This window comes from Xyrauchen texanus, chromosome 38 (genome assembly GCF_025860055.1).
Source record: "Xyrauchen texanus isolate HMW12.3.18 chromosome 38, RBS_HiC_50CHRs, whole genome shotgun sequence".
NCBI classification, from domain to species: domain Eukaryota; kingdom Metazoa; phylum Chordata; class Actinopteri; order Cypriniformes; family Catostomidae; genus Xyrauchen; species Xyrauchen texanus.
In genome coordinates this window covers 22,955,656-22,972,663 of record NC_068313.1, presented here as the reverse complement: position 1 = coordinate 22,972,663, position 17,008 = coordinate 22,955,656, and the positions used below count along the sequence as shown (strand labels likewise).

At 40.1% G+C, this 17,008-nt stretch overlaps 1 protein-coding gene across 1 annotated transcript in view; it reads left to right on the top strand.

The window, feature by feature from the left end:
• The window catches only part of LOC127631606 (2-(3-amino-3-carboxypropyl)histidine synthase subunit 1-like), a 113,940-nt gene that overhangs the window by 80,541 nt on the left and 16,391 nt on the right, over positions 1–17,008 (top strand). Inside the window, exons 7-9 of the mRNA XM_052109857.1 lie at positions 2,506–2,574; positions 3,355–3,511; positions 10,716–10,816. Coding sequence (XP_051965817.1) covers positions 2,506–2,574; positions 3,355–3,511; positions 10,716–10,816 — 327 coding nt within the window. The remainder of the gene's footprint in view (positions 1–2,505; positions 2,575–3,354; positions 3,512–10,715; positions 10,817–17,008) is intronic.

Here is a 17,008-nt window from a genome sequence, read left to right as displayed (position 1 = left end):
AGGGAAAAACATCCAGTATGTGGCAGTCCTGTGGGCGAGAATGCCTTGTTGATGCTAGAGGTCAGAGGAGAATGGGCCGACTGATTCAAGCTGATAGAAGAGCAACTTTGCCTGAAATAACCACTCGTTACAACCGAGGTATGCAGCAAAGCATTTGTGAAGCCACAACACACACAACCTTGAGGCGGATGGGCTACAACAGCAGAAGACCCCACCGGGTACCACTCATCTCCACTACAAATAGGAAAAAGAGGCTACAATTTCCAAGAGCTCACCAAAATTGGATAGTTGAAGACTGGAAAAATGTTGCCTGGTCTGATGAGTCTCGATTTCTGTTGAGACATTCAGATGGTAGAGTCAGAATTTGGCGTAAACAGAATGAGAACATGGATCCATCATGCCTTGTTACCACTGTGCAGGCTGGTGGTGGTGGTGTAATGGTGTGGGGGATGTTTTCTTGGCACACTTTAGGCCCCTTAGTGCCAATTGGGCATCGTTTAAATGCCACGGCCTACCTGAGCATTGTTTCTGACCATGTCCATCCCTTTATGGCCACCATGTACCCATCCTCTGATGGCTATTTCCAGCAGGATAATGTACTATGTCACAAAGCTCGAATCATTTCAAATTGGTTTCTTGAACATGACAATGAGTTCACTGTACTAAAATGGCCCCCACAGTCACCAGATCTCAACCCAATAGAGCATCTTTGGGATGTGGTGGAATGGGAGCTTCGTGCCCTGGATGTGCATCCCACAAATCTCCATCAACTGCAAGATGCTATCCTATCAATATGGGCCAACATTTCTAAAGAATGCTTTCAGCACCTTGTTGAATCAATGCAACGTAGAATTAAGGCAGTTCTGAAGGCTAAAGGGGGTCAAACACAGTATTAGTATGGTGTTCCTAATAATCATTTAGGTTAGTGTGTGTGTGTGTGTATATATATATATATATATATATATATATATATATATATATATATATACTAGTTTCCTTAGGAGGTACCATCATGCAAAAATGCTGTTTGTTAAGTCATTGACTGATTAGGCAGCATCCTTTAGTTTCGGACACAACCAGTGTGTTGGAAGAGCAAAGCAGAATGAATGATAGAAAGTGTGTATTTATGTGTGTGTGCTTGCCAGAGTGAAGTATGGTTGGTTTAGCCTTTGCTCCATTGGGCCCAGGGGGTTCCCACCCACAGCATGTTCTGTACTTTTTCATAAACGTGTCTTAATTAGCCACTCTAATTGTGGCAGCGCTCCCCAAGGCATGCATCACGTTTGCCAGGTTAATATATACTCCCATTACCTATGACAGGTCTGCACCACAGAGGATAATCAGAGTCTGTCAGCAGGGACCTGGCGATACAATATTATATTGATGTCTGTGTCGTGATACTATAATAATATGATTCTTTATGTTCAGTTTATTGCGATCCGAAACTGTCATGTATAGTTATCTTTTACTCACTTGCTTCACATTTATCTTCTTTGTACTTCTGTGCTGTGCGCAACAAGTGCTAAACTCCCTGCTTTGCTTCATCATAGAGCCATAGAAGTTGCATGGAGCATAGGTATGTCAATGTTAGTATAAAAAACAAAACAGCGTGAGGGAAAAGTATATACCGGTACTGTTTTTGTATCAGTGTGTTTATCATTACACAAAAACCTTTGCAGTCTAGCTGCACAGAGGATCTGTATGGACAACTTTACAAGTGAAACAAGGTATAGACTTCAGTGCTGTTTTCACAGAGTGCATTTTCACATCTGTTTGTGGTATCTTTTAGTTGTTTTTTCTATGTAACCATGTACTAGACAGATGTTCAACCTTTGTGCAGTGTCTCTCTGTTTTTTCTGTCTCATGCTGGAGTGCCAGGTTTGATGCTGTGTCAAGTTAAAAGAACTTCAACTTTTAAAAACACGTCCCTTTTGAAGACACTTACATTCCATTCTTTGTGCTGCATCTAGCTTTTTAAGCAAGACGCGTTCAGTCACTTTTTTGCACACATCTGCAGTGTTTTGTCAGTTGTTTTATGTGAACACATGCTAGATGGATGGCTTTGACCACCAAAAAAACAGCCTTTTGTTCTATTTATTGTGCTTTGTCTTGCGGCCTTATTTTTTCTAATATTCGTAGCTCATTCTGACTGTTTTTGGTTGAATAGAAACTGAGTTTGATTACCTAAAGCCACAGTTTTGTATGTCTTTTTACCCTTTCTTATCCCAAAAATATTAGCCAGTCAACCTCCATGAACATGACTCGCCTTACGGCTGGTTGTGTTAATGTTGCCTTGACTTCAGATTGAGTAGGTCTGACCCTGTTTGCTTTCTGAATGTAAGGGTGCTGCTCTGGCCTCTAATCCGAAACCCTGTTTGCCTGAAATCAGTCTTGATATTGTTTTAATCGAATCCCAATGAAAGAATAGAGTTGTTTGTAGTTTTTTTCCATCCACCTCTCTCTCTCTCTCTCTCTCTCTCTCTCTCTCTCTGTTTGTGTCTATAGATATCTTGGGGATGGAAGGTTTCACTTGGAATCCATCATGATTGCCAACCCAGAGATACATGCATACAGGTAAATCAGTGTGCCATTGTACACTTTTTCTGCTTTTTATCATTTGTAGTGTTTGCCATGTCAACATTACTATTACTATAGCCATGCTTTTGGTTGAGGATTGAGGGTTACTCCAGTTGGGAACCCCAAACCCTAAGTATTAAACTTTGGCACAGAACTCATATCACTATGCTAATACTTCTATAAGCAATCAGAATTTTTGCTTGGCAGACAATAAAACAGCTCTGGACAAAAATACTTACCAATGTGGAACCACCTAACAGCAACCCAGATCACCCTCAACACCATTACAACCACCTAACAATACCCTGGCATCCACCCAGAACACCCTAGCAACCACCTAGCAAAAATAAAAGTTCTCTCATGATTTACTGACATTTAATCCATCACAGATGTGTATGACTTTCCCTCTTCAGCAGAACTGAAATAAAGAATTTTATGAGCAGATTTCAGTTCAGTTTGTCCATACAATGCAAGTAAACAGGTGCCATCAGGCTGCTGGCTGTTTAACATACAAAAGGCATATTTAGGCGTCATAAAAGTAATCAACAAAACTCCAGTCAATCAATGAATGTCTTCTGATCAAATCAATATGTTTGTGTAAATAATTAATCGATAATTAAACATTTCGTTTCTGCTGAAGAAGGACAGTCGTACACATCTGGAATGGCTTAAAGATAAGTAAATATGAGAGAATTAAAATATTTGGGTGAACTTATCCTTTGATCTTATTGTTTGTAAAAAAATATATAATATTTCCCTCAAATTCCATATCTGCAGGTATGACCCATACAGCAAAGTGTTTTCTCGAGAGTATTATGACCATGAGTCCATGAGGGCCACTAGACTGCAGGCCATAGAGAGGGCCCGCTCTGCCCAGAGATGGGGCCTCATCCTAGGAACACTTGGCCGACAGGGCAACCCCAAAATCCTGGAGGTGAGACAGTCCTACCCCATCTCATACCAGGGATTTGTGAGATTCAGAATTTATTTGAAAATGCTTTTTAAATTCCAATTCAGTTTGAATTAAAGCAGCAAACATGAGGTAGACCTGTAATTCTAATTATTTCCAGAGACATTAGATGGCTTTAGAAATGCTACCACCTCATCCCCCTGAATGCTCTAATTTGCTCAATACGTAATTCAAATAATCAAAACATTAACATTTTGATGATATTGTTTAATTTTTATAAAGTAATCTGAAAACAATGTGGTTATTTTTCACTGAGTTTAGAGACATATGTCTAATCAGTTTAAATAATAGTTAATAGTCATCATTTACTCACCCTCATGTTGTTCCAACCCCATAAGACTTGCTTTCTTTCTACAGAACACAAAGGAATAATTTCAAAAAAGTTGCATTTTATGATATCCAAACAGTTAGTGACTAATTTTGAAGCTTTTATAATACCAAAAGTATCATAAAAATAGTCCATACAACTTGTGCATCATATTCCATGTCTTCTGAAGGCATAGTCATGACAGTAAATGATAACAGAATTTTCATTTTGTGGTGAACTATTCCTTTCAAAATTGTTCTTCAAATCAAGGAACAAATGCACTCACCGACTACTTTATTATGTACACATGTAAACCTACTTATTCATGCGATTAACTAATCATCCAATCATGTGGCAGCAGTGCAATGTATAAAATCATACAGATACGGGTCAGGAGCTTCTTTTAATGTTCACATCAACCATCAGAATGGGAAGAAATGTGTTCTCAGTGATTTTGTTCATGGCATGATTGTTGGTCCCAGAAGGGCTGGTTTGAGTGTTTCTGTAACTGCTGATCTCCTGGGATTTTCATACACAAAAGTCTCTAGAGTGTATAGAGAATGGTGCGAAAAACCAAAAACATCCAGCGAGAGGCAGTTCTGCAGTCCAATAGAGAACCTTTAGGATGTGGTAGAATGGGACATTCGCAGCATGAATGTGTAGCCGATAAATCGGCTGCACCTGTGTGATGCTGTCATGTCAGCGTGGAGCAGAATCTCGAAGGAATGTTTCAAGCACCTTGTTGAATCATTGCCACGAAGAATTCAGGCCATTCTGGGGGCAAATGAGGGTTCTACCCAGTATTAGAGAGGCATACCTAATAAAGTGGTCGGTGAGTGTATATAGTTAGTAATAGTTTATGTACTAACATAGTCAAAATTAACTAACAAACTAATGGACTTCCTCTGTTGTAGGACTGTTACATTTCTTCGAATTTCAATTCAATGAATCCATCTTGTCGTTCCAATACAAATTCCAGTTAAACTTACTGTGGGTGTGGCTTATTCGGTTCATTTTACAGCTCATGAATTCAAACAGAGACTATTTTTAAAGGTGTCATGACATGAGGAATTACATTTTTCTTGATCTTTTCACATGTAAGAGTACACTATAAAAACATACTGTAGGTTTCAGAACTCAAAACTTCCACCTCACTGCAGAAAGAGCATTTATTGAAATTAAGCTGCCAAAATGACTCGTTCTCTACTTACTCCTCATTGTGATGTTACACTGTGGTCGATATTTGCATCTGACTGCCTCCACAACAACACATCAAAGTCTTCTTTACCTTATCACTTTCATAGCCCCACCCAGTAGTGGTGTGCAATGAGATGGCAGGACAGTCAAGAGCAGAGAGCCAATCGTAACAGTGGGCGTTTAATGTCACATTATAAGTGAACCTATAATAAAACAATAAAAAAGGCATGTCATGACTCCTTTAATTTTTTTTCTTTTGCCCAACCCTTTGTCATACAGTACAATTAGGCTTGTAACGATTTTCATGATACGATTCAATTCTTTAAAAAAAAAAAAGTAGTGCCCACAAATATTTTGCTTATACTTATTCAGGTATTCAACACAAATGTATTTTAAATCTTAAGTAACACAACAGTGTCTGACATCGGCAACAAAAAGCAGAGGTCCAGAGGTAAAGTAACTTAACAGCACTGCATTTATCAGCAGATTGTTATGAGAAAAACAATCATGTTTTTTTCTTGAAAAAAATAAGTTTGTCTACACTCAAACAATTTTTATTTAATATTCACTTTTCACAATGCACATTGTTTCAAAGCGTCTTTGAAGAAGATCATGTCTTAATGTCCAGTGAGCAAGCTAAATTTGTAACCTACATTTTCCCTGATCCATGAGGTTGTAAATGCCTTCACTCTCATTCTTACCTTTACCTTTACCATGCAGTTGGATACTGCTTGGCTGTGAGTGCTCAGCACTGTAGTTTGTTGCTTTCAATGTTGCACTGCTTGGTCTAAAGACTTCTTAAGGAGTAGTGGCAATAACTCTACCAGTTATTTATGAACTGAATGATATATACTTATTGTATCGTGAGCGTCGTATTGTACGATACAATATTTGTTTTACATCCCTACGTACAAAATATATTTCTGTTAATGTAAAGGTATCTATCCAAACAACTCATGAGCTGGTTGCACTGCTCAGCAACTGTGTTGGTGGAAGTTCACCACACATCTTTCATGGACACACACAAGTGCACACACGCCAGTGCATTTGGCTGGAGGGAAAGTAAACCAGGGGCCTTTAACGATTGATTTGGGGTGGGGGGGCTCGTCCTCTCCCTCCCTTCTTTTTTTTCTCTCCCCTCTTCAAACCCCGCTCTCTTTGTTCTCTAACTCTTTTCATCTGTTAATTTGTATGTGTTTGGATTTGACTTTGTTTTGGCAGCCTTTTCTACCGTTCTCGCCTCATCCGCTTTTAATTGGTATGCATAGAGGAGAGGAGTGAGATGAATTCAGCGCCTAAACACACAGTGGATGGTGATTCTGGCGGAGATCTTTTTAGCTATCTTCGGAGGGTTTTTTCAGTTCTGAAGCTCATGTCTAGACCAAGAATCTGTGGACTTTTTCATATTTTGTGCAATGGTTTGGGGAGAAAATCTGCAGAATTTGCAGAATGGACCAAAACATTGATAAAATGTGTTATTACTGTTGCACTGTTATTGAAACACAATATTCTGAGGAAATCTGTACAGCTTTCTGCAGAGTTCTGTGTGTGTAACATCCTCACATGAAATGTTCTGTGTGTCTGTCACATAAAACATACTGGGTTCACCAAGGAGTGCAATTGTGACCTTTTTCCAATGTTAACTAATCCAGCTAATCTCTCCATACACTTTGGTTGGAGGAGATGAATAGGTCCTACATTTTTCCATTTGCCTGCCTTTTTTCTTTCTTTCTTTTTTTTTTTTTTTAATGCGTGTGCTTTGAAGCTGACCGTTCACCTGCATACCTCCTCACTGATGTCTGGAGTTTTTTCTAGTAATATTTGTGGTCCACTGGGCTTCACACTTCAAAGTGTGTGGGGAGAGTCTTATTATGCTTTGCACAATTCTGAAGTGGGAGACCTATTGCTCTTATTCACCTTTTTCACCTACTTATGAATGAATAATTAGAATTGATGGTAAATTAACAAATGAAAGGTGCATTATATGGGAATTTGCGAGGGTTTTGCATCGGTAAGAATGTTTTAAAATTAGACTATACAGATGCTATATATCTATATGTACCATGGTATCATGTCCAAATTAACATGGTGTTACTATGGTACTTTGTCTCCAGATACAGTACACTTCCCCTCCAGCCAAGTCTGTGTCTGTCTGTGGATGAAAGATTCTTTACACAACAGGGACTCCAACCAAGGGTTATGTGTATCCCAGTGGAGTTTGAAAAGATTTTGTTTGTGCTTTATTAAACCTGTAAAAATGAAATTAATTTTATTATTATTTTAAGCTAATGTAAAGGCTGTCAAAAGATGAAAATAATGTATCTCATTATTATTTTGTTCTTAATTCTTTAACACATTTAGTGCCTTTTAAAAGATGTGTAAGTGTGATATTTCTTACTTGTTGAGTTTCAATGATAATTAAATTCTATCTTCAATACAAAAACTGTGAATTACTACTATTAAATGCCCCATCTGGAATTCACTTATGAATAAATTAGCCATTAGGAAGGTTTTTCTTAGAGAAAGATTCTCCCTGATTACCCTGTTAACACCATTAATGATAGACAAACAAGCCCAGATGTCTCAGAGTAATCAACTTGGTGAGTCTGTTTTTCACCCACAATATCATTTGTTTTTAGTTTAGAAGTGAATAATTGTAATAATCGCCATTTAGTCATTTGAATCTAAAAAAGCTATTTTATAGGAAAGCACCGATACGGAATTTCTGGACTGATAATGATAACATAATTCACAGCTTATTGTGTCTTTTGCAATAACCAATAATTTTACTTTTTATTTAACCCTGTAAACTGGAGCTGCTAGATAATTAATGAAAAACTACTCACACAGAAGTGTGATCATGTTACAGATGTATGCTGATTTTAATGAGAAATACATTACACTTGCATAAATTGTATCTTGTCCATTTATATGAGTATTTGTGAGTCCCCAAAACAATGTAACATGCTGCTTAGATGATGAAATATCCTCAGAGAGCAGTGTAACATGCTACCTTGGCTTTAAACACTAGCCTGGTCACAAAAACTGTGCGCGTGCACTTATGCACAAGACTGTGGCTGTGTCCGAATCCAAAGGTAGCTACCTTGGTGTCTCGCTGACCTATTAGTCATTGATTTAACAGACACATTTTGGATATAAAGGTACCTGTTGAAACTGGTTTGAACAGACTTCTGTGGCAGCACTTCTTCACTGTAATGAGATTTACAGCATGAGCAATGAGGAGGCGGGAACTGGCTGAACAGCAACGTAAACTTTAATGGCAGACCATTACTGAAACATAACATAAAAGTGGTTTGCAGCAAGATGCACACACACACACAACTCGTGTCTCACTCTCTCTCGAACTGGCGTCCTGGACCCTTATTATCTCTCTCCCACTGATTAGACAACTTGGCGCCAGGTATGCGACATCACGCCCCGGCCACGCCCTCCTCTTCGTTACACTCCAGATTCAGGCCAGGAAAACCTCTGGCCTGACCTACTCCCTCCCTCCCTCCCTTCCTGGAGGGGATGTGTTGCCCTTTTGGCCGCCTTTAACCTGACTGGCCTTCCCCACCTCCTGGGAAACTAAGAGAGAGACTAGGTAGGGAGAGGTGAGCGAGAAAGAGCTAGCGGGAGAGACTGAATTAGAGAGAGAGAGAGAGAGAGAGAGAGAGAGAGAGAGAAAGTGACTTGACGGTCCCCGGACACACTGTCGCCTGGTCCTTGGCCAGCTGGGCAGTGGTCCTCCACTCCAGGCAATGTGCTCCTCCTCCCCCTGGCGAACAGCAGCAGGCTCCTCTGCCTACTGGCAAACCACTCCAGTAACACAGTATCATATCTCCACGGCGTTGCGACCCTACAACAGCGAGTTTTGGCACCAATGTAAAATGTTTTTCAGCATGGGCAAGGAGGAGGTGGAAACCGGCTGAACGGTAACGTAAACTTTAATGACAGAACATAACTCAAACATAACATAAAAGTGCTTTGCTGCAAACAAAACAAAGACACACACACACACACATAGCGTATCACTCTCTCTCGAACTGGCGTCCCAGCCCCTACTGATTAGACAACTCCGCACCAGCCGTGCATCATCACGACCCGGCCACGCCCTCCTCCTTCTCACAGTCACATTGTTCCTATGTTGCTAGGATACCATCATTCATTCAGTCCAACCGAGACACAACAAACTATTAATCTAGAACAATATCAAAAGAGTTTTAGAGATAACCAAGCATACATTTAACAATTACAGTACTACTTTCTTGCTTGAAATAGAATCAAAAGGTGGAAAAAATGCGGGATTAAATTTATAAAATGTAAAAAATAAATTTATACACAAATTGGCAATCAACTGCCTCTTCGGCTGGCATTTTCTTTCTTCAGCTCAACCGCTGTGGATACGCACGCACAGAATTGTGGGATTTCATAGGCAGTGAACGATACATCTATGATGCCTTCAAAAATCAATCAGATGAAGGCATCTCAGTAAACAGGATGTGAATTTGTACATGACGGATGCAGCCTGTGTGACATCTAGAGAAGCCGCAAGCAGTTAGAGTTTCTCTACACACACACGACGGACATGTCCGTAAACGATCTCTTTCTCCCGCACCACCGCCTGCAATCAGCCTTTATCCACCTCGGAGGCTTAATTAGCCTGATAAGGGACCGGGTGTGTATAATCACGACCCGGCCCCGCCCTCCGCCCTGCAACAAAGATATTTGGATCAGGTTTGGTATCGGAGAAGGGGTACTTGAGCATTACTGATAGGGAATGTGGGGTATGAAAGACAGAAAAGGTTGGGAAACACTGATTTAAGCAACGCCAAATGTGGATTTGGACTGACAGATGAAAATGTCTTTGGATGACAAACTGTGAGTCAGTAAATCATCTCAATTACATTTTTAGCAGAGAGTCACAGGCAGGTCACAAAAACAAGACAACAGTGCGCTTTGCAGCTAGCTGTATCTCTCTCTGATTGTACATACAGTACGTAGGTTAAAAATTTTGTGATCAGGTGATATGTCTTATGGGAAATCTCTGTAATGTTATCCCTCTGCCAATGCTAAGTGATGAATGTCTACTTTGTAATGTAATGTATTTTTGTAACCCATTATTCATTGTTTAATGGCTTTTAGTAAGCTTTTCTCACTTGTAAACAATAATGGTTTATTTGAATAGGCCTCTGGGAAACTAATAATCAAGGCATTAACAACAAATGTGGCTCTACGTTATTAATGAAAGTAAAAACAAAGTCAAGCTAAAATGGCTGTTTATGTTTTTAACACACTTCCTGTTTTGAAGACCCTGTTGGTTAAGCTTTAAAGAACAAAGCTTTTCATCAGTAAAGCAGATTACACAAAAAAAGCATCATAATCTGTCCTGTGAAGATTTCTCATTAGTAATGAGAAAATGGCTTTGTGTTCCTCAATAAATTTAGGAATTTCTTGATTGTAATGATTTTCTGTTTGCTTTCCTCCTACATTGTCAAGTCGTTTTGATGTGGGCAACTGTTCTAACTGACCTTGAGCTCTGTGCATGAAATTAGCTTTTTTTATGTAAATCTGTTTTAAATTCAGGATTCAGCTCCTCTCTCTCTCTCTCTCTCTCTCTCTCTCTCTCTCTCTCTCTCTCTCTCTCTCTCTCTCTCTGTGTAGCACTTAGAATCTCGGTTGGAGTCTTTGGGCAGGTCGTACACTCGAGTGCTTCTGTCTGAGATCTTCCCTAGCAAACTGGAGCTCCTTACAGACGTGGACGCGTGAGTCCCTTCTCCATCTGCATGCACAGTCACACTCTCCATTTCACACAATTAAACATCAGCTCCTGTGCATCACATGAGATGAAGGTGCACATTAATCTAAACCTCTGCGCACCCTGAAGACCAGCAAGGAATGGTAGAATTATCACAACCCATGGGATCGCAGTTTTTGTTTTGTGAGAATCTCCTCTGCTGCATATGTCTTATTGCTATGGTCATTTTTGAAATTATCGAGGTAGAACAAAGGAAATATTGTTTTGTATGGGCCCTGTGTGCCAGTATACCTTCAAGGTGCATGCAAGTAATTTTCTGTTTATGTTTCAATGGTCAATATGACAGTGGTCTTGGATTTTAATTATACAGCTTCCCATGGTCATGACAATCTGGAAAATCAGGGAATTGTTAAATTGGGATTTCTTTCTTTAAAATATTTTATTGAATAGAAATTGCTCTTTGTGAATGCAATATATCTATAAAAATAATTATGTCAACCCTTAACCAGTAATCATAAACAACTGGTCTAGTCATGGAATTTCTTATATCAAAAGGAGTGGGAACCCAAAACCAATTAATATTGTTATGTACAGTATCTCACAAAAGTGAGTACACCCCTCACATTTTTGTAAATATTTGATTATATCTTTTCATGTGACAACACTGAAGACATGACACTTTGCTACAATGTAAAGTAGTGAGTGTACAGCTTTTATAACAGTGTAAATTTGCTGTCCCCTCAAAATAACTCAACACACAGCCATTAATGTCTAAACTACTGGCAACAAAAGTGAGTACACCCTTAAGTGAAAATGTCCAAAGTGTCAATATTTTGTGTGGCCACAATTATTTCCCAGCACTGCTTTAACTCTCTTGGGCATGGAGTTCACCAGAGCTTCACAGGTTGCCACTGCAGTCCTCTTCCTCTCCTCCTTGACGACACCACGGAGCTGGTGGATGTTAGAGACCTTGCGCTCCTCCACCTTCCGTTTGAGGATGCCCCACAGATGCTCAATAGGGTTTAGGTCTGGAGACATGCTTGGCCAGTCCATCACCTTCACCCTCAGCTTCTTTAGCAAGGCAGTGGTCGTCTTGGAGGTGTGTTTGGGGTCGTTATCACGCTGGAATACTGCCCTGCGGCCCAGTCTCCGAAGGGAGGGGATCATGCTCTGCTTATGTCACAGTACATGTTAGCATTCATGGTTCCCTCAATGAACTGTAGCTCCCCAGTGCCGGCAGCACTCATGCAGCCCAAGACCATGACACTCCAACCACCATGCTTGACTGTAGGCAAGACACACTTGTCTTTGTTCTCCTCACCTTGTTGCCGCCACACACACTTGACACCATCTGAACCAAATAAGTTTATCTTGGTCTCATCAGACCACAGTACATGGTTCCAGTAATCTATGTCCTTAGTCTGCTTGTCTTCAGCAAACTGTTTGCGGGCTTTCTTGTGCATCATCTTTAGAAGAGGCTTCCTTCTGGGATGACAGCCATGCAGACCAATTTGATGCAGTGTGCGGCATATGGTCTGAGCACTGACAGGCTGACCCCCCACCCCTTCAACCTCTGCAGCAATGCTGGCAGCACGTGCACTCAACTTCTTTGGCGACCATGTCAAGGCCTATTCTGAGTGGAACCTGTCCTGTTAAACCACTGTATGGTCTTGGCCACCATGCTGCAGCTCAGTGCCAGGGTCAGGTAATTTTGAGGGGACAGCAAATTTACACTGTTATACAAGCTGTACACTAACTACTTTACATTGTAGAAAAGTGTCATTTCTTCAGTGTTGTCACATGAAAAGATATAATCAAATATTTATAAAAATGTGAGGGGTGTACTCACTTTTCTGAGATACTGTATGTGCTCTTGGTACTGACAACTAGAGATGCCATATTCGCAGGTGCATTTGTCACCCATGACTGGATTATTTAGAAACTGAAGCTTCCAGTAAAGATAATGTGAGGAATTAATTTCGTAACACAAGTTATACATATAATGCATGGTATTCAAAAGGAATTTTTTAAATATATATATATATATATATATATATATATATATATATATATATATATATATACACTCACCTAAAGGATTATTAGGAACACCTGTTCAATTTCTCATTAATGCAATTATCTAATCAACCAATCACATGGCAGTTGCTTCAATGCATTTAGGGGTGTGGTCCTGGTCAAGACAATCTCCTGAACTCCAAACTGATTGTCAGAATGGGAAAGAAAGGTGATTTAAGCAATTTAGAGCGTGGCATGGTTGTTGGTGCCAGACGGGCCGGTCTGAGTATTTCACAATCTGCTCAGTTACTGGGATTTTCATGCACAACCATTTCTAGGGTTTACAAAGAATGGTGTGAAAAGGGAAAAACATCCAGTATGCGGAAGTCCTGTGGGTGAAAATGCCTTGTTGATGCTAGAGGTCAGAGGAGAATGGGCGGACTGATTCAAGCTGATAGAAGAGTAACTTTGCCTGAAATAACCACTCGTTACAACAGAGGTATGCAGCAAAGCATTTGTGAAGCCACAACATGCACAACCTTGAGGCGGATGGGCTACAACAGCAGAAGACCCCACCGGGTACCACTCATCTCCACTACAAATAGGAAAAAGAGGCTACAATTTGCAAGAGCTCACCAAAATTGGACAGTTGAAGACTGGAAAAATGTTGCCTGGTCTGATGAGTCTCGATTTCTGTTGAGACATTCAGATGGTAGAGTCAGAATTTGGCGTAAACAGAATGAGAACATGGATCCATCATGCCTTGTTACCACTGTGCAGGCTGGTGGTGGTGGTGTAATGGTGTAGGGGATGTTTTCTTGGCACACTTTAGGCCCCTTAGTGCCAATTGGGCATCGTTTAAATGCCACAGCCTACCTGAGCATTGTTTCTGACCATGTTCATCCCTTTATGGCCACCATGTACCCATCCTCTGATGGCTACTTCCAGCAGGATAATGCACCATGTCACAAAGCTCGAATCATTTCAAATTGGTTTCTTGTACATGACAATGTGTTCACTGTACTAAAATGGCCCCCACAGTCACCAGATCTCAACCCAATAGAGCATCTTTGGGATGTGGTGGAACGGGAGCTTCGTGCCCTGGATGTGCATCCCACAAATCTCCATCAACTGCAAGATGCTATCCTATCAATATGGGCCAACATTTCTAAAGAATGCTTTCAGCACCTTGTTGAATCAGTGCCACGTAGAATTAAGGCAGTTCTGAAGGCTGAAAGGGGTCAAACACAGTATTAGTATGGTGTTCCTAATAATCCTTTAGGTGAGTGTGTATGTGTGTGTATATATATATATATATATATATATATATATATATATATATATATATATATATATATATATACAGAATGCCAGTGGATAATACAGTGGCACGAGTCTGGTTTCTGATGTGAAAATCAATTTCATTTTTTCCATGGGGAATTAATTTTTAACGATAACCGGGCCGAGACATTTAACATTTTCTTTGCTGATTTTGAGGGAAAATCGGCAGAATTTTTTAGAAGAGATTTTAACAGTAAAATGTGTTAATTGGAGCTGTGAGTACTATTCCATTATTGATGGCTGAAAGCATCATGAATTAGCTCAAATATATAATAATCAAATATGCAAGGGGTGGGGAATGGGTAGAACCTATATTTTTTATTTATTTTATATTTTTTTCCACTTCTCTCCCAATTTGGAATGCCCAATTGCCACTACTTTAGTAGGTCTTCACGGTGGCGCGGTTACCTCAATCTGGGTCGTTGAGGACAAGTCTCAGTTGCCTCCACTTCTGAGACCGTCTATCCACACATCTTTTCACGTGGCTCGTTGTGCATGACACCGCGTAGACTCCGCATGAGGAGGCCCATGCTACGCTTAGCAATCCATGCGCCTCATTGAGAACAAGAACCACTAATAGCGACCAAGTGGAGGTTACCCCATGTGACTATACCCTCCCTAGCAACCGGGCCAATTTAGTTATTAGCAGACCTGGCTGGAGGCACTCAGCACTCCCTGGATTCGAACTTGTGACTCCAGGCGTGGTAGTCAGTGTCAATACTGGCTGAGCTACACAGACCCCCGGGTAGAACCTTTATAAATAAAAAATATAAAAAAAATCTTGCAGAAATCTAGGGATTTAGTTCTAAGCACAGATTCCATCTGGTCCTGACACTAACTTATAAACCTTTAAAGACAGGCCTACAGTGAGTTCTCAGGTTGTTAATTAATTGTATGTACTTCTGCTGAAGCAATCACTCTTTGTTATTTCAACTTAATTATAAATATATATACACTGGCATCCAAAAGTTTGGAATAATGTACAGATTTTGCTGTTTCGGAAGAAATTGGTACATAATTCAACAAAGTGGCATTCAACTGATTACAATGTATAGTCAGGACATTACTGTTGTAAAAAAACAGCATCAGCATCATCACTATTTGAAAATTTTTATTTTTGATCAAACCTAGACAGGCCCCATTTCCAGCAGCCATCACTCCAACACCTTATTTGTTGCACGTTATTGGGTGCAAACTGTACACCAACATTTTGCATTTTCACCTATGCTTTTTTCACTCTGCCTCTGTTTCTGAGGACATGAGAGGGTGAATATGGGACAAAAGGTCCATGTGAGAAAGTGGGGGAGGTGGAGGAAGGTGTGGAGGCTGTTAAAAAAGGGAATAAGAGCAAAGAAAGAAGAGAAGAGAAAGAGAGTGCGATCAGCCACCCCCGTCAGTCATGCCGCTCTCAACATGCCACGTGAGTGACACTGCATATGTAGTCTAGGCATAACCATGACCAGAAGAAATTTTCACCCCTAGCTTTCTATTTTCCTGCATTAATGTCAGTAGTTTGTACTTATGTAGATTGGTATCATCTTGAAAGAAATATGACAATCTGAGCAGAGGAAAAGTGAATGTTGTAAAAGGAAGACATTTCAGTGGTAACGCGAGTGTCGATTAATGCCGTCATGACCATGTAAATGACGTCTTGGAGAAGATAAGATGTGATGAAAGAATTTGCAGTTTGCCTGTTGTCACCATAATAAGAAGGTTAGTTGAACTGTCCAATGCTGATTTTCCGGAGAAAGAAACATCCAGAAAAGTGGTAAACCTGAAAATGATGCCTGGTCCATGGCCACTGGATGCCTTATAGTCTTTAGGAGGCCATTCTTAATGTAAGGGTGTTTTGCTTGGAAATACTGTTAAACTAGTCTGCAGTCTTTGAAGATACAACTCAACTTTAATACACTGAGGTTTTTTTTAATCCTCTGCTCAATCTGAAGTGTTTGATGTGTTAGTAGGATGGGTTCTTCATGGAGGTCCAGCTGAATAGAAATCCTGATAGAACTGTGGGATTGAGACCTGTTTTATCTGAACTCTTTAACTAAACCCTCACAATTGAGTTACCGTTGACCAGACACTTTCTCCATCTTGCATCCATCATATTGTTGGAGATCAGACATGCTCTAGAAAGACAGAAATATGCATCCAAGAAATTCATGCCAGGTAGGGTAAGGTGCCTGCAATTGATGCTAGTCTAACCGATGGTGAAAAGTGTCTCATATGTGTACAATATGTACCCTATATGTTAACATGGACTTCAGATGAACAGATAAACTGTGAGAGCTTTGCCCCATCCCCAATGAACCACCACTTTTCCACAAACATAAAGATCCACAACACCTTGTCCTATATAGATGTGAAGATGAACAGCTATGTGGAAGAGGAATTTGGGACAATGATTTCTCTCTGGATAGGACTTCCCAGTGTCATGTCAAATGTGGTTACCAAATTTCTGTCATTGAGATGTCGCTCTTGATGGTCCTGACTGGTAAGGACAAAAGCTCAGATTAACCTGGAAAAGATTAAATGTTATAAAGCAACAAGTAGTAAAATATATTTCTTCCATGTAAATCATGTTTTTTTCCTAACCAACGAGCAACAGCTATTTTTTCAGTCACATGAAGTGTTTTCCACCATTGGGCTGAAAGATCCTCAGCACTGTGAGTAGCGGTTCCAGTAGTATTTCTACTTGAGCACATTTCGGTGCACTATAATTGCAAATTAGCCAGAATTTCTCACCACAGTTAAGCCAAAAGTATACTTTGGTTTGACGAGAATGCTTCCAGGATGTGTCCACGTACAGGATGCGTGAAGCATATCTCGTCATCAGCATGGT